This window comes from Vulpes lagopus, chromosome 17, assembly GCF_018345385.1.
Source record: "Vulpes lagopus strain Blue_001 chromosome 17, ASM1834538v1, whole genome shotgun sequence".
Taxonomy (NCBI): Eukaryota; Metazoa; Chordata; class Mammalia; order Carnivora; family Canidae; genus Vulpes; species Vulpes lagopus.
Genome location: NC_054840.1, coordinates 7,316,648 through 7,337,984, shown reverse-complemented (window position 1 = coordinate 7,337,984; position 21,337 = coordinate 7,316,648). Strand labels below are relative to the sequence as shown.

The following is a 21,337-nucleotide window of genomic DNA, read 5'->3' as shown; positions in this document are numbered from 1 at the left end:
AGTGGGTGAGCTTTAGCTCATGGCGTGATACCAGGGTCCCTGATCGAGTCCCACATCAGGCTCCTTGGATGGAGCCTGCTTCTCCCTCTGCCTTTCTCTGTGTGTCTCTCATGAATAAATAAATAAATCTTTAAAAAAAAAAAACCCTCTAATTCTAAAATACATTCTCTCAGCCCTTACTCCCTCATACTAATAACCTTGAGGGTATTTTGAAAGAAAAATTTCTGGGAAGGTAGGTGGGGGTTGGCCAAATGGGTGATGGGTATTAAGGAGAGTGATTGCTGTGATGAGCACTGACTGTTCTGTTTAAGTGATGAATCACTGAATTTTACTCCTGAAACCAAACTACATTATATGTTAACTAATGTGAGTTTTAAATAAAAACTTGGAAGAAAAAAAATGGAATAAACACCCCCCAAATTGCTTTAACGTAAGTATGTTCTCTTCCAATGTTGTTAGAAGAAGGAGCTATTTTCTATTTTTATTTTTTTAATATTTAGAATATTCAAAACAATTTTATTTATAGAAGTCATTTAAGATTTTTTTACTTTATTTTTTAACTAGAAGGTAAATTTTATAATAAAATCATGCTTTTCTATGGTAGAGAAATTAATGATCATCTATACCATTTGGAAGGGTCTAAGTACAAAGTACATCTTTCCATCTCCAGTCTCTCCCCAACCCCCAGTTCCACCACGCAGAGTTAATTACTTTTAAAATTTTGTTTTCTTTTGGGGCACCTGTGTGGATCAGTTGATTAAGTGTCCGACTCTTGATTTCAGCTCAGGTCATGATCTCAGGGTCCTGAGAGGAAGCCAGTGTCAGGTCCCATGCTGGGCATGGAACCTGCTTAACATTCTCTCCCTCTGCCCCTTCCCCCCTCCCATGCTTGCTCTCTCACAAAAAGAAAACAAACTTTAAAATTTTGCTTTGTTTTATTATATCCATTGATCAGTATGAAAGATGAGGAATTTAGTACTTCTTCATCACTGCCTCTCCTATTTTTAGTTCTAATGATGATGATTATTTTTTTTAATATTTTATTTATTCATGAGAGACATAGAGAGGCAAAAACAAAGAGAGAGAAGCAGGCTCCATACAGGGAGCCTGATGTGAGACTCGATCCCAGGACTCCAGGATCACGCCCTGAGCTGAAGGCAGACGCTCAACCGCTGAGCCACCCAGGCATCCCTGATTATTATTTTTTTAAGGTTTTATTTATTCATGAGAGACACAGAGAGAGGCAGAGACACAGGCAGAAGGAGAAGGAGGCTCCATGCAGGGAGCCCAATGAGGGACTCAATCCTGGGTCTCTAGGATCACACCCTGGGCTGAAGGCAGGCGCCAAACCGCTGAGCCACCCAGGCATCCCTCTAATGATTGTTTGTAACTTAAATAGTGTACCTTCTTCTGTTTTTCTTTTTAATCGTTAAAAAAAAAATTAAACTTACATCTTAACCACTTTTTAGAAATCTTTTTCAAAAAATATTTTATTTATTTGTAAGAGAATGCGCATCTGTGTGCAGGAGAGCATATGAAGGGCTGGGGACAGGCAGAGGGAGAAGCAGATTCCTTGCTGAGCAGGGGGCCTAATACCATGTGCTTAACTGACTGAGCCACACAGGTGCCTACATCTTAACCTTTTTTTTTTTTTTTTTAAAGATTTTATTTATTTAAGAAAGACACAGAGAGGCAGAGACATAGAGGCAGAATCAGGCTCCCTGTGGGACTCGATCCCAGGACTCCGGGATCACACCCTGAGCTGAAGGCAGAAGTTCAACCACTGAGCCATCCAGGTGCCTACATCTTAACCATTTTTAAGTGTACAGTTCAGTAGTGTTAACCATATTCACATTGTTGTACAACCAACTTCTAGAACTTTTTTATTTTGTAAAACTAAATGTATATCTATTGAACAACTCTCCATTTCCTTCTCGCCCTCAACCCCTGGAAGCCCCTGTTCCAATTAAGTGGAATCATATCCGTCTTTTCATAACTGGGCCATTTCACTTAACATAATGTCTTCAAGGTTCATCCATGTGTCAGAATGTCTTTACTTCTATTTATTTATTTATTTATTTACTTCTATTTATTTATTTATTTATTTAAGTTTGTTTATTTAATCTCTTCACATAGTGTGGGGCTTGAACTCTTGACCCTGAGATCAAGGGTCATGTGCTTCTCTTAGCTGGCCAGGTGCCCCATAATTTCCTTACTTTTAAAGGCTGAATAATACTCCTTTGTTTTCATATATCACAGTTTATCCATTCCTCTGTCAATGGATACTTGGTTGGCTTCCATCCTTGGCTATTGTACGTAATGCTACTGTGAACATTGGCGTACAAATATCTGTTTGAGTCCCTACTTCCAGTTCGTTTGGACATCTACTCAGAAGTGGAATTACTGGATCATATGGAAATTCTATTTTTAATTTTTTGAGGAACCGCCATACCGTTTTCTATAGCTACTGCACCATTTTACACACCTACCAGCAGTGCACAAGGCTTCTGTTTCTCCTCATCCTTGTCAACACTTGTTATTCTGTTTTGGTTTTTTTGATAATAGTTATCCTAATAGGTGTGAGGTGATATTTCATTATGGTTTTGATTTCTATCTCCCTATGATTAGTGATGTTGAGCATTCTTTCATAAGCTTGTTGGCCCTTTGTATATCTGAGAAATGTTGGTCCAAGTCCTTTGCCTGTCTTTTATTTGAGTTATTTGGGTTTTTCTTGTTCCCTGTTTTTATTTTTAAATTATTAGTTTTATTTTCTTTTATTTTTTAAAAAAGATTTTATTTATATTTATTCATAGACACAGAGAAAGAGAGGCAGAGACACAGACAGAGGGAGAAGCAGGCTTCATGCAGGAAGCCCGATGTGGGACTTGATCCCGGGTCTCCAGGATCACACCCCAGGCTGCAGGTGGTGCCAAACTGCTGCACCACCGGGGCTGCCCTAAATTATTAGTTGTTTTTTTTTTTATTTAAAATTAATTTTTATTTAAGATATTTGACAAGGTTAATAAAATTTGTATTTAAGATATTTGACATGTCATTCCTTCGGCCGCCAATCACCATAGTTCCACCAAAGCCAGAGTGATGATCTTCAAAATAGCACAGAGGTCTTCTTGGATCTCCACTTGAATATGGACATACTTCAAAAACTCCCCACTGTAATCTTTGAGGTCCAACTTCTTTAGAGCCCCATTTAGGGTCTAAACAGATAAATGATCTTCCTGGTTCTCAAACATCCTCTAAACATGAATGAGTTCAAATCGTATTCACCCCTAAACTATCACACCCTAGAACTGTACAGATTGTTGGGATATGCCAATACCTTTAAGTCCAGACTGTTTTCAAGTGAAAAGCCTAAAAAAAGAAGGCATCTTTGTTTCATGTCAATGTTAAAATTAGGATACCAATTCAACATAGCTGACATTTCCCTTATATCTATGCCATTAGTAGTTCTACAGCCTAGGAACTACCTTCAGTTTATCAATACCCCCACCATCACTTTAATTTGCTCTAGGGATCTTGTTCCTTCTTATCTGTATCAAAACTCATACCGAGCCATGAGTTCTGGGTTGCAAAAGAGGATTTATTTTTTGCACTTAGTCTAAGTCTTTGTTCACAGCTAAACAAAAACATGTACAAGTGCGATCTAAATTATTAGTTTTAAATAGAGTATTGACTCTCCACTAGGAAGAAACGTTTTATTTATTTATTTATTTATTTTTTTTTTATTTTTTTTTTTTTTTAAATTTTTATTTATCTATGATAGTCACAGAGAGATAGAGAGAGAGGCAGAGACACAGGCAGAGGGAGAAGCAGGCTCCATGCACCGGGAGCCCGACGTGGGATTCGATCCCGGGTCTCCAGGATCGCGCCCTGGGCCAAAGGCAGGCGCCAAACCGCTGCGCCACCCAGGGATCCCCTATTTATTTATTTAAAACAATTTTATTTACTTATTATTTGAAAAAGAGAGCACAAGCAGAGGAGAGGAGCAGAGGAAGAGGGAGAAGCAGATTCCCCACTGAGCAAGGAGCCCGATGTGATGCGGGCCTCAATCTCAGGACCCAGGTACCTCGGAAAGAAACATTTTAAATTTATACCACCTTCTACTTTCTCTCCATCTTGATTTTCTAGGTAATTTTTACATTCTAAAAATTTGTAACATCATCCTATTCTGTAACTTATAAAGTTTTGTTTAAAGCAATTTTAAATATATTTTTAAAAAGATTTACTTTTTTTTTTTTTTAAGATTTTTATTTATTTATTCATGAGAGACACAGAGAGAGGGGCAGAGACATAGGCAGAGGGAGAAGCAGGCTCCCTGGAAACTGGGATCATGCCCGGAGCCCAAGGCAGATGCTCAACCACTGAGCCACCCAGGCGTCCCCAATTTAAAACATTTATAGGGTCACCTGACTACTCAGTTGGTGGAGCATCCAGCTCTTGATCTCAGGGTTGTGAGTTTGAGCCCCACATTGGGTATAGAGATTACTTAAATTATAAATCTGGGGCAACAAGGTGGACCAGTTGGTTAAGCATCTAACTTCAGCTCAGGTTGTGATTTCTGGGGTCTGGGTTTGAGCCATGCGTTGGACTCTGTCACAGTCAGCAGGGGGTCTGCTTGTACCTATCCCTTTGCTTCCCACCTACCCCCATACTCGCTCTCTTTTGCTTTCTCAAATAAATAAATAAACAATTTTAAAAAATCTTAAAAAAAAAAAAGCATTTATAGTGAATGCTTATGTAGGTGTTAAGCTCTTAGAAGAGCCAAGTAGTATGATTAGATGCGTAAAGATGGAAAAGTAATCTCATGTAAATAAAACTTTTATTTATTTTTATTATTTATTATTTATTTATTTTTTATTTTTTTAAAGATTTTATTTAAGTTTTTTTAAAAAATTTATTCATGAGTGGCACACACAGAAAGAGAGGCAGAGACACAGGCAGAGGGAGAAGCAGACTCCACATGCAGGGAGCCCGACGTGGGACTCGATCCCGGGTCTCCAGGATCACACCCCGGGCTGAAGGCAGCGCTAAACCGCTGAGCCACCAGGGCTGCCCAATTTTTCTCTTTTAAAGGTTCCACTTAACTTTGTTGTTTGGGGCTGATATGTTTTCTCACTCACTTTTATCCCATCTGTTTTCAGTCAACTGGGATTTTCTTTGACTCTCTGGTCTGCTTCTGGTGCCTTTTTTTTTTTTTTTCCTAAGACTTAAATAATTTGCTATTTCAGATTTCTGTTGTTTCAGTGGGCCCTTAAAATGAATGGATATAGATATGTGTTCCCTCTGCCATATTAAACCAGAAGCATCTGTTGCTTCTGCGTGTTGCTTTTAGAAGGTTAGATGGGGACACAGGTGTTAATAGATTTGGATTTGAATTCATATTCTATTTTTTAACTGAGAGACTGGCAAATATTCTTTGTACTTTGCTTTTTAAATCTGTAAAATAGATTAGTATGTCTAGTTTGACAGTTACTGTAAAGCTTATATAAGGTAAAGTTTATTTAAACACCCAGGGCACACTCAGTATTCTATAAGTGTTTATAGGCAAAAGAAACATAAACAGTGATATTTCCTTGTCAAAAGTGCATTTTTTGGAAGATGAGTTTCTCCTAGAGAGTATTTCTTCAACATTCAGTTAGAAAATATTTGAGTCCTTAATTATGTTAATAGTTATATGAAGCTATGGAAAAGTCCGATAATTTTTGTCTTCCAGAGTACAATTTAGTTGAGACTGTATCAGTATATGAGTCAGCAGAAAATGGAACATAGGATACATGTTGGACAGGTTTAGAAGTATAGACCATTGGGGCTTGTGTGGTTGAAAAAGGTTTAATGGAAGTTTATCTTGAAGCACCTGTTAAAGAATTGATCCCCACCTCCCTATGTAAACTGGGCCTTGAGTTGCAGAAAGGTCAGAATTAAAACTTGGATCATTAGGGTCTTCTGTGTTGAGCTATGAGTAAACCAGATGTCTGTAGTAGAATGTTTTTGTTGGCAAAGGTGGGTTCAAGTTGAGAATAGACTCAGATCATCAGCAGACTTAATTACTACATAGAGAGCTGGAATGACAGATTTAAGAGACCCCTCCATAGAGATAGTAGTTAAAACATTGAATGTGAACTAGGTTTTAAAGAGGAAGGAAGAGTGACAGACAATAACCAAGAGAGAAAGTGTAAAGAGTATCTTGTGATTGAAGACTGAAGGAGACATAAGAGTTGAGAAAAGCAGAGAGCCAGGGAAGCATAGTATTATGAAAGCCAAGGCAAGATGGTTCTCAGAGGCAGGGGCAGAAAGTGATGAGATGGTTAGAATGATTATCAAGAAAAGGCCAATCAAAATTGATGCTCTGCTCTCTGCTTACCTTTGACAGCTCCTAAAGACTATAGTTTTTTTAAACTTTTTTTTTATACAGATGACTAAAATTCTAAGTTCCTTATATCCCACTCTGTGTTCTGTGTTCTAGCTACCCATGTGTGTTCCCAGTTCCTTTTTTCCTTTAGTGAACATTTTTCAAATATCTATTCTGTGCTAGGCACTGTGTTGGCCACTGGGAATATAATGAACAAAACAAAATCCCTACTTTTTCATCAAACTTACATTCTAGTTGGGGTAGGTTGTAAACTCTAAACATTGGTTTACCTTTTCAGGTAGTAGTAGAAGTTGCCCAGAGAGATAGCCAGGCTCTTATAGACCCTGCTAGAGATTTTGGATTTTATTCTGCATGAGAAAGGCATTTGAAGAGTTTATTTTTATTTTTATTTTTTTAATTTTTATTTATTTATGATAGTCACAGAGAGAGAGAGAGGCAGAGACACAGGCAGAGGGAGAAGCAGGCTCCATGCACCGGGAGCCCGATGTGGGATTCGATCCCGGGTCTCCAGGATCGCGCCCTGGGCCAAAGGCAGGCGCCAAACCGCTGCGCCACCCAGGGATCCCGCATTTGAAGAGTTTAAAACAGGAAGTACGTGAATTACATTAACTTTGTAAAACTGTTGAACAGGCTGACCCTAAGCGATCGCTCTATAAGTTTGTTAAATCAGAGTCATTCAGTCTATCTGACTTATATTTGAAAGGGTACTGTGGCTAGCTACTGGGCAGAGATACGATCATAGGAGACTTTCTCCTGGCTTCTTGGAGGAAACTCCAGGCATCTGCTCTAAAACATTTGTTGCAATTTTAAGTTATATAATAAGTAGCTGCTGGGTAGTTTTATTTGAATACTGTTGCTTATCTAACACTTAAGACAAACATAAATACATATTTATGTCTATTCCTATGTTTTTTGAGTATCTAAAATAATTAGTCATATATTAAAACCAATTTTGGCAAATGGGAATTCTTTGGGAAAAATGAAGATGTGAGGTCTAAAAATCATACCATACAGAGAATGAGTGGCAGTGTCATGGGTGGTTAATCTGTGTGAGAGCTGAGGAAGAGGACATGACACACGTTTGTCAAATAATTGGAGAGCCATCTCTTTGATGAAAGGTAGACTTCTTAGGGAGGGGAGATCTGGACCAGTGATTGGAACAGATTTCAGTTAAATGTAATGTAGAAGCTTATCAATAACTGAGCTATTCATCTGTGGGGTGCGGTGCTTCACAAAAGTGTGTGCTTCTGAAAACTGATATTAAAGCAAAAGTGGGACAACCATCAGAGCAGTTAGGGCGGGCTTCCTGAATGAGGAGGGAGATTGAATTAAAGTTTCTCACAAATCCACTATATTAATTTTTTAATTTAAATTCAATTTAGTTAACATTCCACTATTTTTATTAATACGGATTTTTAAAAATCTTTACAGAGATAGTTTACTGGAAGCAATGCGTGTTGATGCACTCACAAAATAACTGATTTTTTTTTTAAAGATTTATTATTTATCCATTTATGATAGAGAGAGAGAGAGAGAGGCAGAGACACAGGCAGAGGAACAAGCAGGCTCCATGCCGGGAGCCCGACGCAGGACTCGATCCCGGGACTCCAGGATCTCACCTGGGCCAAAGGCAGGCGCCAAACCGCTGAGCCACCCAGGGATCCCCAGAATAACTGATGTTAATCAGATTGTCAGGCATTTGGTAGTTTGTGGAGGATCATTAGTTTCAGTGATCGTCAAACTTAAAACTCTTTTTCTTTTTCAGGGATATCATGATAACACATTTTGAACCTTCAATCTCCTTTGAGGGCCTTTGCAATGAAGTTCGAGACATGTGTTCTTTTGACAATGAACAGCTTTTCACCATGAAATGGATAGATGAGGAAGGTGAGTGGTAAAGAGAGGGCTATGTAAGCATTTGATTTAAGATACTACTTTGTCATTTGTTTTTTAAAATATAGTAAAAGTCCTAATTAATTAAGATTATTAGGTATATTAGAAATTTGATGCTATTTTTATTTTGCTTCAGGTACTTGAAATAATACCAAAGAGTACAATCTTTGTTTTGTCCTTTATACCCAAAAATAGAGTAAAATTAATGTGACTTTCTTTCAACATTAACATAAACATCTCATCGAATAGTGTTATATTTTACTTCAATTTTGAATTTGAATGTTGTTTTATATTTTAGAGATTATCCTCAATAATTTGGCAGTATTTTTTGCTGAATATTACTTCAGAGAAAATATTACAGAATAAAAGTAATTGTGACAACCATGATTTCAAAGGTGGTGGCAGAAACTCAATATCTTAGTGACGACTCAGAAAACATTTATTGAATATCTGTGTGCTGAAGATAGATATTTTCTATCCTCAAATTCATTGTCTCATAGGGAGATGGACATGTAAATAACAAATATGATAAGTTGAACATAAATGCATAGGGATCTTGGACTGCAAAAGAAGCAGCATCTACATGTGCCTGAAGTATTTGTGACATTTGGACTAAAATAGTAACAAAGAATAGAAGTTTTTGAAGTGGAAGAGGTGAGGGGAAAGCCATTTTTTGACAAAGAATAAGATAGAAAAAGGGCAGAGGTATGAAGAACATGGTGTTTGTGAAAGAGCAGTAATTTACTAAATTGAAGTGTGGGGAGTGGTGCGGTATGAACCAAGGTTAGACCCTTGCTCCTCAGAGTGTGGTCTGCAGAACTTTTAGAAAAGGCCCCATCACAGACTCCTGGATCTGAATCTACATTTTAACAGGAGCTGTAGGTGAGTTGCATGAATATTAAACTTTGACAAGTTTTGGACTCAATCCTGGAAGGCTTTGCAAAAGACATTAGACTTTATTTTTTTACACGATGGAACGTCATTGAAGTATAGCTTAAAGATACCCTGAATATACTAGTTTTGTATTATGGGCTTCTACTGATTGTAATGGGAATGGAATTTCATTTTAAGGAATGTCATTATAATATGTAGCTCAATATTTGGGGCCATTTCTTTGTTTCCTGATATGAAGAGCCCTGGGAAGATATCCTAGATCCAAGCTATATGTAAACTCAACACTCATTTTACTTTTTAAAGACATTTAAAAAAAAGTTTTATTTATGCAATCTCTCTACCCACTGTGGGGCTCAAACTCATGACCCCGAGATCAAGAGTCCCACGCTCCTCCAGCTGAGCCAGCCAGGTGCCCCTTTAAGGACATTTTTAAAAAGTTTCTCTAAAGTAATCCATGTTCATTGTTTGGGAAAAAAAGTAGTACAAATGTTTTGAAATTTAAAGGTAGTCTTCTGTTTGCCCATTCTCTTCTTTCCTTCCTCACCAATCCCAGGTGTAAGAGAGAAAATCACTGGTAACAGCTTTGAGGTATTTTCTCTGGATACACAAACATTTTTGTTTCTGTACATTATTTATAAGCACACTTTTTTATACAAAAAGAATTAAATCATACAAACCGTTAATTGATATTTTCCTTTTACATTGTGAATTGGACATTTTTTATTTTTTTCATTTCAGTGTGCATGAAATTACATCATTATATATATTTTTTAAGATTTGTTTTTTTAAAGTAATCTCTACACCCAACGTGGGGTTTGAACTCAACCCCAAGATCGAGTCACATGCTCACCGACTGAGCCAGCCAGGCACCCCTATAGCATTACCTTTTTAGACGCTGTATAATATCCCACATTGTAAGTACTTCATGATTTATTTAATCCCTCATTGATGGATGTTTGGACTATTTTTGTTGTTTTTTTGTTGTTGTTGTTTTGTTTTGTTTTTTGTTTTTTTGCTACTATAAGCAATACATAACGAATTTTTTTTTGAAAACCATCAGGGTTTTTTTTGTTGTTGTTTTGTTTTGTTTTTTGTTTTTTTTGCTACTATAAGCAATACATAACGAATATCTTAATATGTGATTTTGTGCTATCGTGTGGGACTCTGTAGCAAGGTCATAGAATATTCACATCATAAAGTTTGATGACAATTTGTTGCCATAAAGCTAGTGACCATGTGCTATCAAAAAAGTTTAAACCAGTTTATGGCACAACTACATTGAATGAGAGTATCCATTTGTTCTTCCCCTCACCTCAGATATTATGAGCCTTAACATTTTTTGAAGTCCAGTAATGGAAATACTAGCTTGGTATTTTAAATTCTGTATTATTTAAGGATAAGACTATCTTTCTCTTCATCCACTTTTGATCACAAAGGTAGTTTAAATAATATTAATTCTAAAAGATGTGGCTATCTCACAGTATATCTTCTGCCTGAAAATGAGACTATATAATTTAGCACAGTATATACAATATAATTAGCATCAGTAAGTTGATTCTTATCATGAACTAATGTTATTCTCATTTTTTAAAAGTAAGCTCTGTGCCTCATGTGGGACTTGAGCTCATGACCGCAAGATCAAGAGTCTCATGCTCTACCAAATGAGCCTGCCAGGCGCCCCAGTGTTATTCTCATTTTAATCCTGTCCTGATCATTTGATGCCATTTAGGATTTTCTTCAATTGATGGTTTTCAAACTAGTGCACATAGGGAATCATAGATAACACATTTAATTTAATTTAATTTAATTTAATTTAATTTTATTTTATTTGATAACACATTTTATTAAGAGAAATTTATTTAGAGATAAGCCATTAAAAAATGTTCTAGTACTCGGGGTTCCTGGGTGGCTCAGTCACTTAAAGTGTCCGACTCTTGATTTCAGCTCAGGTCATGATCTCAGTGCTATGATATCAAGCCCCGGGTGGAGCACAGAGCCTGCTTTTAAGGTATTATGCTCAGCAAAATAAGTCAATTAGAGAAAGACAATCATCATATGATCTCACTCGCATGTGGAATTTAAGAATCAAAACAGGATTATAGGGGAAGAGGGGAAAAAATAAAACAAGACAAAGTCAGAGAGGGAGACAAACCATACGAGACTTTTAATCATAGGAAACAAACTGAGGGTCACTGGAGGGGAGGGGGCAGGGGGATCGGGTAACTGGGTGATGGGCATTAAGGAGGGCACGTGATATAATAAGCACTGGGTTGTAGAAGACTGATGAATCACTGACCTCTACCTCTGAAACCAATAATACATTATATGTTAATTAATTGAATTTAAATTAAAAAAATAAAAGGTTTTTTCTCCCTCTCTTCCCTCATCTCTCTCTCCCCCCCCGTCCCTCCCTCCCTCTCTCTCTCAAAAAAATAATAAAATAAATAAATAAAATAATTAATTAATTTTATAGTACCCTTATACCTTGTATTGTCTGTACCTGGGGAGTTCTGTTCCCAGATTGTTACATGGCTCTTTCCCGTCATTCAGGTACTCAGATGTCCTGTCCTCCAAGAAGCCTTTCACTCCTATTCCCTTTGTATCTTGTTTATATGGTTGGATGTAAGCTCCATGAGAACGGAGATCTTGTCTTTGCTCTGGAGCTCCAGTGCGGTGTTTTGAGTAGTACTCAATAATAGTATGCTCAGAAAACATTTACGAATTCAAGAAAAAGCTGATAGGCCTTTTCACAGTATAGTTTTATGTTCATTATTGGAGATCTAAGCATTGGGAGTTGTGATTTATTCTATTTTTTCTTAACGTTATAGCGTATTTTAATTAACAGAGTCATGTAGTAAATTAAATTAATTCTCGGGTGAAACAGTCTTATCCTTTTATAATGCAATTCAAAGTTGTCTCTAGGGGATCCCTGGGTGGCGCAGTGGTTTGGCGCCTGCCTTTGGCCCAGGGCGCGATCCTGGAGACCCAGGATCGAATCCCACGTCGGGCTCCCGCTGCATGGAGCCTGCTTCTCCCTCTGCCTGTGTCTCTGCCTCTCTCTCTCTGTGACTATCATAAATAAATAAAAAATTAAAAAAAATAGATATATTTAAAAAAAAAAAACAAAGTTGTCTCTAAATAGCTATTAAGTGTCCTAATTTTCTGGGGAAAATTTTGAAACTATAGCCTCATTCAACTAAAAGGTTAAACTTTCTATTAAAGTCGGTTGATTCCCCTGTGATCCTTTTTACCCTTGTTAATTTTGATACGAGTCTCTCCTTAATTTTAGGCATACAGAGCCAATAGTAATTATTTTTAAGTTCCTTGCAATTATTTTTCAGTTGTAATTTTGTTACCTTTATTTTTAGCCATGTAGGCATTGGGGCATGCTTATCTAGAGAAAAAATTCTCTCTAGAATTTATGGAACACAGGATTATGATTTCTCTGGTTTATGAGCAACGCTGTCTAGAAGCTAAGCTTTCAATTATGGGATTTTCTAAATATTAGAGCAAATAATGATCATAAGCTTACTTCATTTCTTTAAGTAGATGTATGACGGCTGTTCTTTTTCCTTGTGTTCAAAACTAGTTTTACTGATTTGTTTTGATGTGTCTGTGGAGAAACTGGTTTGCTTAATTTAATTAAACATTTTAGGATGAATAGTAATTTTGTAACAATTATACCTCCCTTCTCATGTGAGGAAAGAGTATGGGACAGAGAATGATAAATGACTTTTTAGTTCATCATATTTTAATTGTGACTGTTTTTCCATAAGGATATGCTTTTTTTTAATATTTACAATCTAATATTAAGTATTTTCTAAATTTCTAATTTTATTAGTTTCTAATTTATTCCAAATCTGATTTAACTGTTTCTATTTTGTCATGTCTCTTTTATTAGAAACTAGCCTTTGGATATTTTATTTCTTAATTAAGTTATTTTATTAAGAGTAGTACATGCTTTTTTTTTTAATATTTTATTTATTCATGAGAGATACAGAGAGAGAGAGAGAGAGAGAGAGAGAGAGAGAGACACACAGAGACATAGGCAGAGGGGAGAAGCAGGCTTCATGCAGGGAACCTGATGCAGGACCCGACCCCGGGACTCCAGGATCACACCCTGGATTGAAGGCAGGCACCAAACCGCTGAGCCACCCAGGGATCCCTAGTGCATGCTTTTTAACAAAAATATTGATTTGTTTGAAGGAAAAAGTATCTCTGAGGATCCTCAGATTTCACCCAAATAGCTCCTATAAACAAATTGGTGATGTCTTTTTCTGTGAATATACAACTAGAAGGGATAGGGTAACTTTTTTCTTTCTTACAAATAGCCGAATATTGTACAAGCTGTTATTTAACCTGCCTTTTGGGATCCCTGGGTGGCGCAGCGGTTTGGCACCTGCCTTTGACCCAAGGCGCGATCCTGGAGACTCGGGATCGAATCCCACGTCGGGCTCCCGGTGCTTGGAGCCTGCTTCTCCCTCTGCCTATGTCTCTGCCTCTCTCTCTCTCTCTCTGTGTGTGACTATCACAAATAAATAAAAATTTAAAAAAAAAAAAGATTTAACCTGCCTTTTAACTTAACATCTTGTGGATTATCTTTCCGTAGCAATGTATGTAGATTTATATAATGTGGTTTATGTAATGTATATATACCATGGTGGTACCATAATAATTTATTTAACCAATTCTCCTTTGATAGGTATTTAGATTATTTGTAGTGTATAAAAATATTAGGGCAGAGAATATTTTTGTGTATCTTTTTGTATATTTTTGGGGCACCTGCATTGTTATTTATAGAGTAAATTCCCTGAAATGGGATGTATCCTTGATAATAATAGGTGGTACCAAATTGACCTCCAAAAGTATTGTACCTTTTGTTATACTTTTTACCAATGACATATATAAATTATTATTTTATTTACACCTTATACAAGGTTATGTGTGGGGAGAAAGTAGGTGATTTGCAGAGAGTAGGAGAGCATTTTTGGATGTGATTCTTTAATTCATATCCTGTTGGCTTCAGTAGGTGAAATTCATGGAAATTTGAAATGCATGTAATCATTTTTTGACATAAAGAGTATGTTGGAGTGTTTCTGAATTCTACAAGGTTAAAATTCTTCCTCTTTGCATTATCAAATCTGATGCATTCATGGGAAAATTAAGTGTCAAGATGTAACAAAACCACACTTAGGATGGTAAGAAACATACTTATCGTATGTGAAGCTTTCCAAACATCTTTAATCTGATGTACTTTTAGCTGGTATATTAGGAACTGAAATAGCAAATTACTCTTTATACTTTTTCTCCCTCATGTAACACTGTATATTGACACTGGTAATCATGTCAGAAGAAACTGTGAGGAGAAAATTTTTTAACTGAATTAAGTGTCATGTCACTTATTTAGATAGCAGTATTATGGATCTAAACCTAAAAATTAGAAAAATGAAAATCGACATCAATAAAAATTCTACTCCTGGAGCGGATTTTATTTTGAACTGACATTTTCCTTTTACTTTGAGAACTTTTAAACATTTCCTGTAGTAGAGGCTTGTGTTTGATCACTTCTTCCCTCGTTTTCATATCTTTATTTCACCTTTAAAAAAAAAAAAAACAGCTTTATGGGGCGCCTGGGTGGCTCAGTTTATTAAGCATCTGACTCTTGATAACAGCTCAGGTCCTGATCTCAGGGTCATGGGCTCCTGTGTTGGCTCCATGCTGGGTGTTGGAGCCTCCTTTAAAAAAAAGAAAAAGGAAAATAAATTTAAAAAGCTTTATTGAAATATAATTAACACACAATATATTGTACATATTAAAAGTGTGCAATTTGTTGAGTTTGGACACCCAGGAAACCATCATCACAAGTAAGATAGAGACCATATCCATTACGCCCAAGTGTTTCAGTGTGCTTTGCATTTCCTCATTCCTACCCCTCCATGCTAAACAACTACTAATTTGTTTTCTGTCATTATAGATTAGTTTGCATTTTCTAGAGTTTTATAGGTGTGGAATCATACTGTATGTACTCTGTGGGGAGGGAGCTGGTCTGGCTTCTTTCACTCAGCAAAATCATTGATAACATGTGTTGTGTTCATTTCTTTTTATTGCTGAGTGGTATTCCTTTATGTGGATGTACCACAATTTATCTATTCCTCTGGTGATGGAAATGGAGGTTGTTTACAGTTTGGAGCTATCACAAATAAAAGCTCTATGGCAATCATGTATAAGTCTTTGTATAGATATATATTTTCTCATGGGAAAATACCTAGAAGTGGAATGGTTAGATCATATGGCAGGTATATATCCTTTTTAAAAAATAAAATAGGAAAAGAAATACTTGAAAAGGAGATAAGGTGGGGTACTGCACCCTAGGTACATTCTTGGGCTGATGAGTTTTAGAAAGGAATTTATATGGAAGTTAAGGATATGGAATTTGATACCTTTTAAAAACTGTTTAAGTCTCCCAGGGGTAGAGCACCCCATGTAGAAGACAACTAGCTGACTTAGAGAAGTCCTCAAGCACTTCTTTTAGTCCTGGCCTCTGCCCTGACTCTGTGCTCCAGGCATTCTGTTGGGTAAACCCTGGGCTGCTGCCATTTATACAACAGGCCATGGAGATGCCTGAAAGGCAGAGGGATCAGACTGGGGCCCACCGGGAGAAATCCTTGGGGTGGTGGGGTGGAGATGAGTTGAAAGGTGAGACAAGAGAGGCTGTAAGAGCCTTATTTGGCACCGGGGATCCCAAACTCCCACCTTGTGCACTGCTCTGTCCCTGTTGGCATCCCCACCACCAATTACATTGTCTTCCTTCCCTTGCTAAGGGGCAACTGCTATCATGGGATAAGTTTAGAAGCCAAACTCTTTCTCACTCACATTCCTCCATCCCCAGGGAACCACTGCTATGTTTTCTGTCATTATTCTATATTTATAAATAACAAAATATAGTATTCTTATGTGCTTTTAAATTCATATAAGTGGTATTAGCACATATTCTGAAACTTCCCTTTTTTCACTGGACATTATTGAGGTCTATTCATGTGCATAGAGAACTAGTGTACTTTTTAAAATTCTTTTTAATTGTGGTAAAATATATATCTAGCATAAAATTTTAATCTTTTTTAAGTGTATAATTTAGGGACATTAAGCATAGTCATGATTTTATGCAAACATCCCCCCTACCCTATTCCAGAATCTTTTCTTATCATCCCAAACTCTATGCTTATTAAATAATAGCTCCCCTAATTGAATTTATTTATTTATTTATTTTTAAAGATTTTATTTATTTATTCATAGACACAGAGGCAGAGGGAGAAGCAGGCTCCACGCAGGGAGCCCGGTGTGGGACTCAATCCCAGGTGTCCAGGATCACACCCCAGGCTGCAGGCGGCGCCAAACCGCTGTGCCAGTGGGGCTGCCCCCCTAATTAAATTTAAATAAAAAAATAACTCCCCCTTTCCCTTTCTCCAGCTCCTCCTCTTCACATGACTCTCTCATACTTTCTGTCTCTATGAATCTGTCTTTTTGTCCCTATGAATTTCTCAATGAAATGGATTTTCTGGCTTCTTGCTTTCTAGGTCACTTTTGATTTTGAAAGATAATTTTGCTGGGCAAATAATTCTAGGTTGGCAGGATCTTTTTTGCATTCTATACACTGTCTTCTAGCTTTTGTTGTGTCTGATGCAAATCGGCAGTCAGTGACCTTTGTTCTCTATTTAATGTGTCTCTTTGGCTGCTTTTAAGATTTTTCTCTTTATTGTTGGAAAAATTTTGGCCATAATCACTTCAGAAATGTTTTTTCTGTCACCAGACCCCTCCTCTAGGGATTCCAATTACCATGTATATTAGGCCTCTTGAGATGTCATAAAGCTCACTAATGCTCTGTTCATTTTTTTCCGGTCTTTTAATCTGTATTTCATTTTGGGTAGTTTTATTGCTATCTATTTAAATTCACTAGTCTTTCTTCTGGCATTAATCTATCTAGTATAGTTCAATTTGGGCCTTTTAAAGTATCTTCCATGTATACTGGACATGCCCAATTCTTTCAGCTTCTTGAGCACATTGGATATAATTATAATAACCTTTAATATCTGTTTCTACAAATTCTTTGATCTTTCAATTCAGCGTGAATTTCAATTGATTGATGTTTCTCCTGGTGTGGGTCATATTTTCCTGCTCTTTATGCCTGGGTATATTTTATTGAATCCTGGACATTGTGACATTGGTGTTATTGGGTGTTGGATATATTTTATTTGTATTTTTATAAATATTTCTGGGTTTTATTCAGGGATGCATTTAAATTACTTAAAAACAGCTGACCCGAGCAGCCCTGGTGGCTCAGTAGTTTAGCGCTGCCTTCAGCCCAGGGTTTGACCCTGGAGTCCCGGGATCGAGTCCTGCGTCAGGCTCCCTGCATGGAGCCTGCTTCTCCCTCTACCTGTGTCTCTGCCTCTTAATCTCTGTGTGCCTCTCATGAATAAATAAATAAAATCTTAAAAAACAAAACAAAACAGTTGACCCTTTGTTACTTATTTCCAGTATTTTGAATCATTTTTTTTTCACTTGTTTAGTGTAGGTTTTTTTTGTGTTTTAGGTTAACAATTCCTATTACCTCATCATCTCCAGAAGAGGAAGTTGAGGATGGGCAGCTTAATAGGATAGCATATACTTCTGTAACCACTGATTCTTCCGTCCTAGAAAATAGGAAACAAAAAGCCAGAAATCCATTACTATTGTGATTGGGCCTAATATTGAAAGGATGACCACTTAATAAAGATAGCATTCTTGGAAGATTTTTGCAAATCTGTATTTTAAGCAATGCAATTCCTTTTTAGAGTAGGGAGTGTAGGAACTTTCACAGATGCTGTGTAGTGTTCTGAATCCAGTATCCAGTGATGGGCTGGCAGTAGGAAGGTCTGGTGGGAACAGAGTGAGTCTGTAAATCTACAGCAGACTCCAGCATCAGGGAGAGGAGTATGGTGATGCTATCTCAGGCAAATGTTAAAGGTTGCCATCTTTGGTTTTATGCTGTGTTGATTCTTTCAAGTATGTGGCACTGAATTGAGTCATATGCTGAAATACCTAATATAACTAGTGTTATATATGTGTTTTAAATTCTGTATCTTGTCAGATTATCTCATAAATAACTGAATCTTGCATATTTATCAAACACTTGAGGTCTAATGCCCTAATTTGGTTCGTTCTTTTTATAGGTGAAAGAAAATGTACATGCATTGAAAAAAAGACTTGATCTGCTGGTTATAATATATACATTTTATTACTGTGAAATTCATTGATCTGAGCAGATCTCACTCTGGCTGTATGCCTGTTTCAGGATGTGAATTTGGACTTTAGTAATACAGTGGGCTTTGAGAAATAGCTTTTCCTCCTCCTATCTTTGTTTCGTGATGACTCTTCATGGAATTTTTTACTTCTGAGTCATGTAGCCTGCTTTATCAGGCATTAAACAGTTGGCCCAAAAAGGTAATACTTGAACCACAGATAAAAACAAAATAGATTTGAATATCCGCAATGTCAGTAATTAACTATTTTCACACTTCCTTGTGATTATTCAAAAGAGTCTCTAGTTTAATACTGAATGCAGGTACATTATCCAGTGTACTAGTCTGGCAAAAAGACAATGTCTAGCAGAAGGGAAAGATTGATTATTTAAAAAAAAAAAAAAAAAAAGACGGTTATAATGTACCTTTAACAATAGTTAATTCCATTCAGGGCATTTAGTCAAAGCACAATAATAAAAGCCACATGTATAGTGGACCAAGCATACTATGAGTCACTTTAAATATATGATCTTTAGTTTTCCCATCATCCTTACAATATAGGTAACAGCCCTCTGCAGAGAGAGATAAATATTTATATATACACATATAATATATATACATATGAATGACACATATGTTTCTCATTGTTTAAAAACAACCTGAGGTCAGCTTAAATGTATTTGCCAGCATGGATTCAGTTTCCTCACCTAGAAAATTGGTATTGAAGTATTAATTAATTTTCAGACTCAATCTACTTCTAGAATTCTTTTTTTTTTATTATTATTATTTATGATAGTCACACAGAGAGAGAGAGAGAGAGAGAGAGAGACAGAGAGGCAGAGACACAGGCGGAGGGAGAAGCAGGCTCCATGCACCGGAGCCCAACGTGGGATTCGATCCCGGGTCTCCAGGATCGCGCCCTGGGCCAAAGGCAGGCGCCAAACTGCTGCACCACCCAGGGATCCCCTATTTCTAGAATTCTTTGAATATTTCATTATTTAGAATTAATTTAGTCAACTGGCTTGTCTAACTAAAGAATAATTTACACTTATTGATGTGTGAAATTGTCATTATTTTTGTTGCTTTTTTATTTTTATACTTAAATCTGTAGAAACAAAAGTGTTTTTTAACCTATGTCAAAAATTATATATAATTATATTGGCTTTCACTTTCATAAATGTGGCAAAATGGGAGAAATTTGAGTAACTGAGAAAGTGAGTCTATGAATGAGTGAATTTATTTTTTTGAGGCAAACTAAGACAGGCCTTGCTTTTGGACTAGAATGTTACTTTGTTATCAGAGTCACTTTTATAAAAGTGCTGCAGTAAACAGTTTTTCTAAAACAGCTTCATTGAGATACAGTTTATTATTTAAAGTGGTTTTTAGTATATTCACAGTTGTACAACCCATCACCGCAATTTTAAGAACCTTCCATCACCCCAAAAATAAATCCCATGCTTATTAAAATTCACTACCTATTTCCTCGTAAGCTCTTTATCCCCCACAGCTCTTAGGCCTAGGTAAAGCTCTTAGGCCTAGGTAACCACTAGTCTGCTTCATGTTTCTATAGATTTGCTTAATCTAGATGTGTCATTGCAATATTTGTTCAATTGACGGACATTTGGGTTATTTCCACTTTTTGGCTGTTAAGAGTAATGCTGCTATGAACATTTGGTTACAACCTTCTGTGCAACCATATGTTTTTCTTTCTCTTGGATATATACTTGGGAGTAGAATTGCTGGGTCATATGGTAACTATGTTTAATCTTTTGAGGAACTACTAGACTGCCAAAGTGGAGGCACCATTTTACAAACGTATATGGGGATTGATTCCAGTTTCTCTACATCCTCACCAATACTTGTTACTTAACATCAGTGTATTGAGTGTTGATCCAAAAGCTGTTTATCTCTGTAAGCTGGTTGAAACATTTGACCTCAGTATTTTTCATCTAGCATCTTTTAAGATACCAGTAGTACTGAGTTATAAAATGGGTATATGAGAGAGCCAGTCTTTTTTTATGTAGATTATACTCAGTCTGAAAGTATATTGGAAGAAAAGATTTCATCCATAATAACAACACACAATTTTTTAAAAATCCAGGATTGCTATTTCTAATATAATTAGGTCAAAAAGAAATTGATGAAAAATCTACTTAAAGAAGTGTAGATAGCTAATTCCTAAATGGAAAAAAAAAACCCTCAAAAATTACTAATAATTAAAAAACCAAAGATTTAAAAATAAGACATTTTCACCTATCAGATTAGGAGATATTTAAAATTTAATAATTACTGGGATCCCTGGGTGGCTCAATGGTTGAGTGTCGGCCTTTGGCTCAGGTCATGATCCTGGGGTCCTTGGATCAAGTCCCACATCAGGCTCCTTGCATGGACCCTGCTTCTCCCTCTGCCTGTGTCTCTGCCTCTCTCTCTCTAACTCTCTGTGTGTGTGTGTGTGTCTCTCATGAATGAATGAATAAAATCTTTAAAATAAATAAATAAAATTAATAATTACAGAGAATTAGGAAAGATACATGGTTGGTTGTGTATATAATAACCTTTTGGAGTTCCTGTCTAAAATTTGGAATAACTCAAAATTTTTAATGAGGACACTTTATTTTATTTTTTAAGATTATTATGTATATAAAGAGATAAGGAGCAGAAACAGGGAGAGGGGCAGAGTGAGAGGGAGAAGAATAGAGAATTTCAGACTCCATGCTGAGTGTGGAGCCCAACGCATGGCTGGATTTCACAGCCCTGAGATCATGACTTGAGCTGAAACCAAGAGTGGGACACTTAACCAGCTGAGCCACCCAGGCGCCCCAAATGGGCACCTTTAATCCATCGCACTTTTAGGAAATTATCAGAAGTTATTTAAACATACAAA

At 36.7% G+C, this 21,337-nt stretch overlaps 1 protein-coding gene and 1 non-coding gene across 2 annotated transcripts in view; one reads left to right on the top strand and one right to left on the bottom strand.

Moving 5' to 3' along the window:
* PRKCI (protein kinase C iota) overlaps window positions 1–21,337 on the top strand; it is a 75,310-nt gene that overhangs the window by 10,250 nt on the left and 43,723 nt on the right. The window contains exon 2 of the mRNA XM_041731874.1: window positions 8,154–8,275. Within this exon, the coding sequence (XP_041587808.1) occupies window positions 8,154–8,275 (122 nt within the window). The remainder of the gene's footprint in view (window positions 1–8,153; window positions 8,276–21,337) is intronic.
* Window positions 3,534–3,659, bottom strand: LOC121477654. The gene has a single exon (XR_005984320.1). It is a non-coding gene; the product is annotated as a small nucleolar RNA SNORA40 (small nucleolar RNA).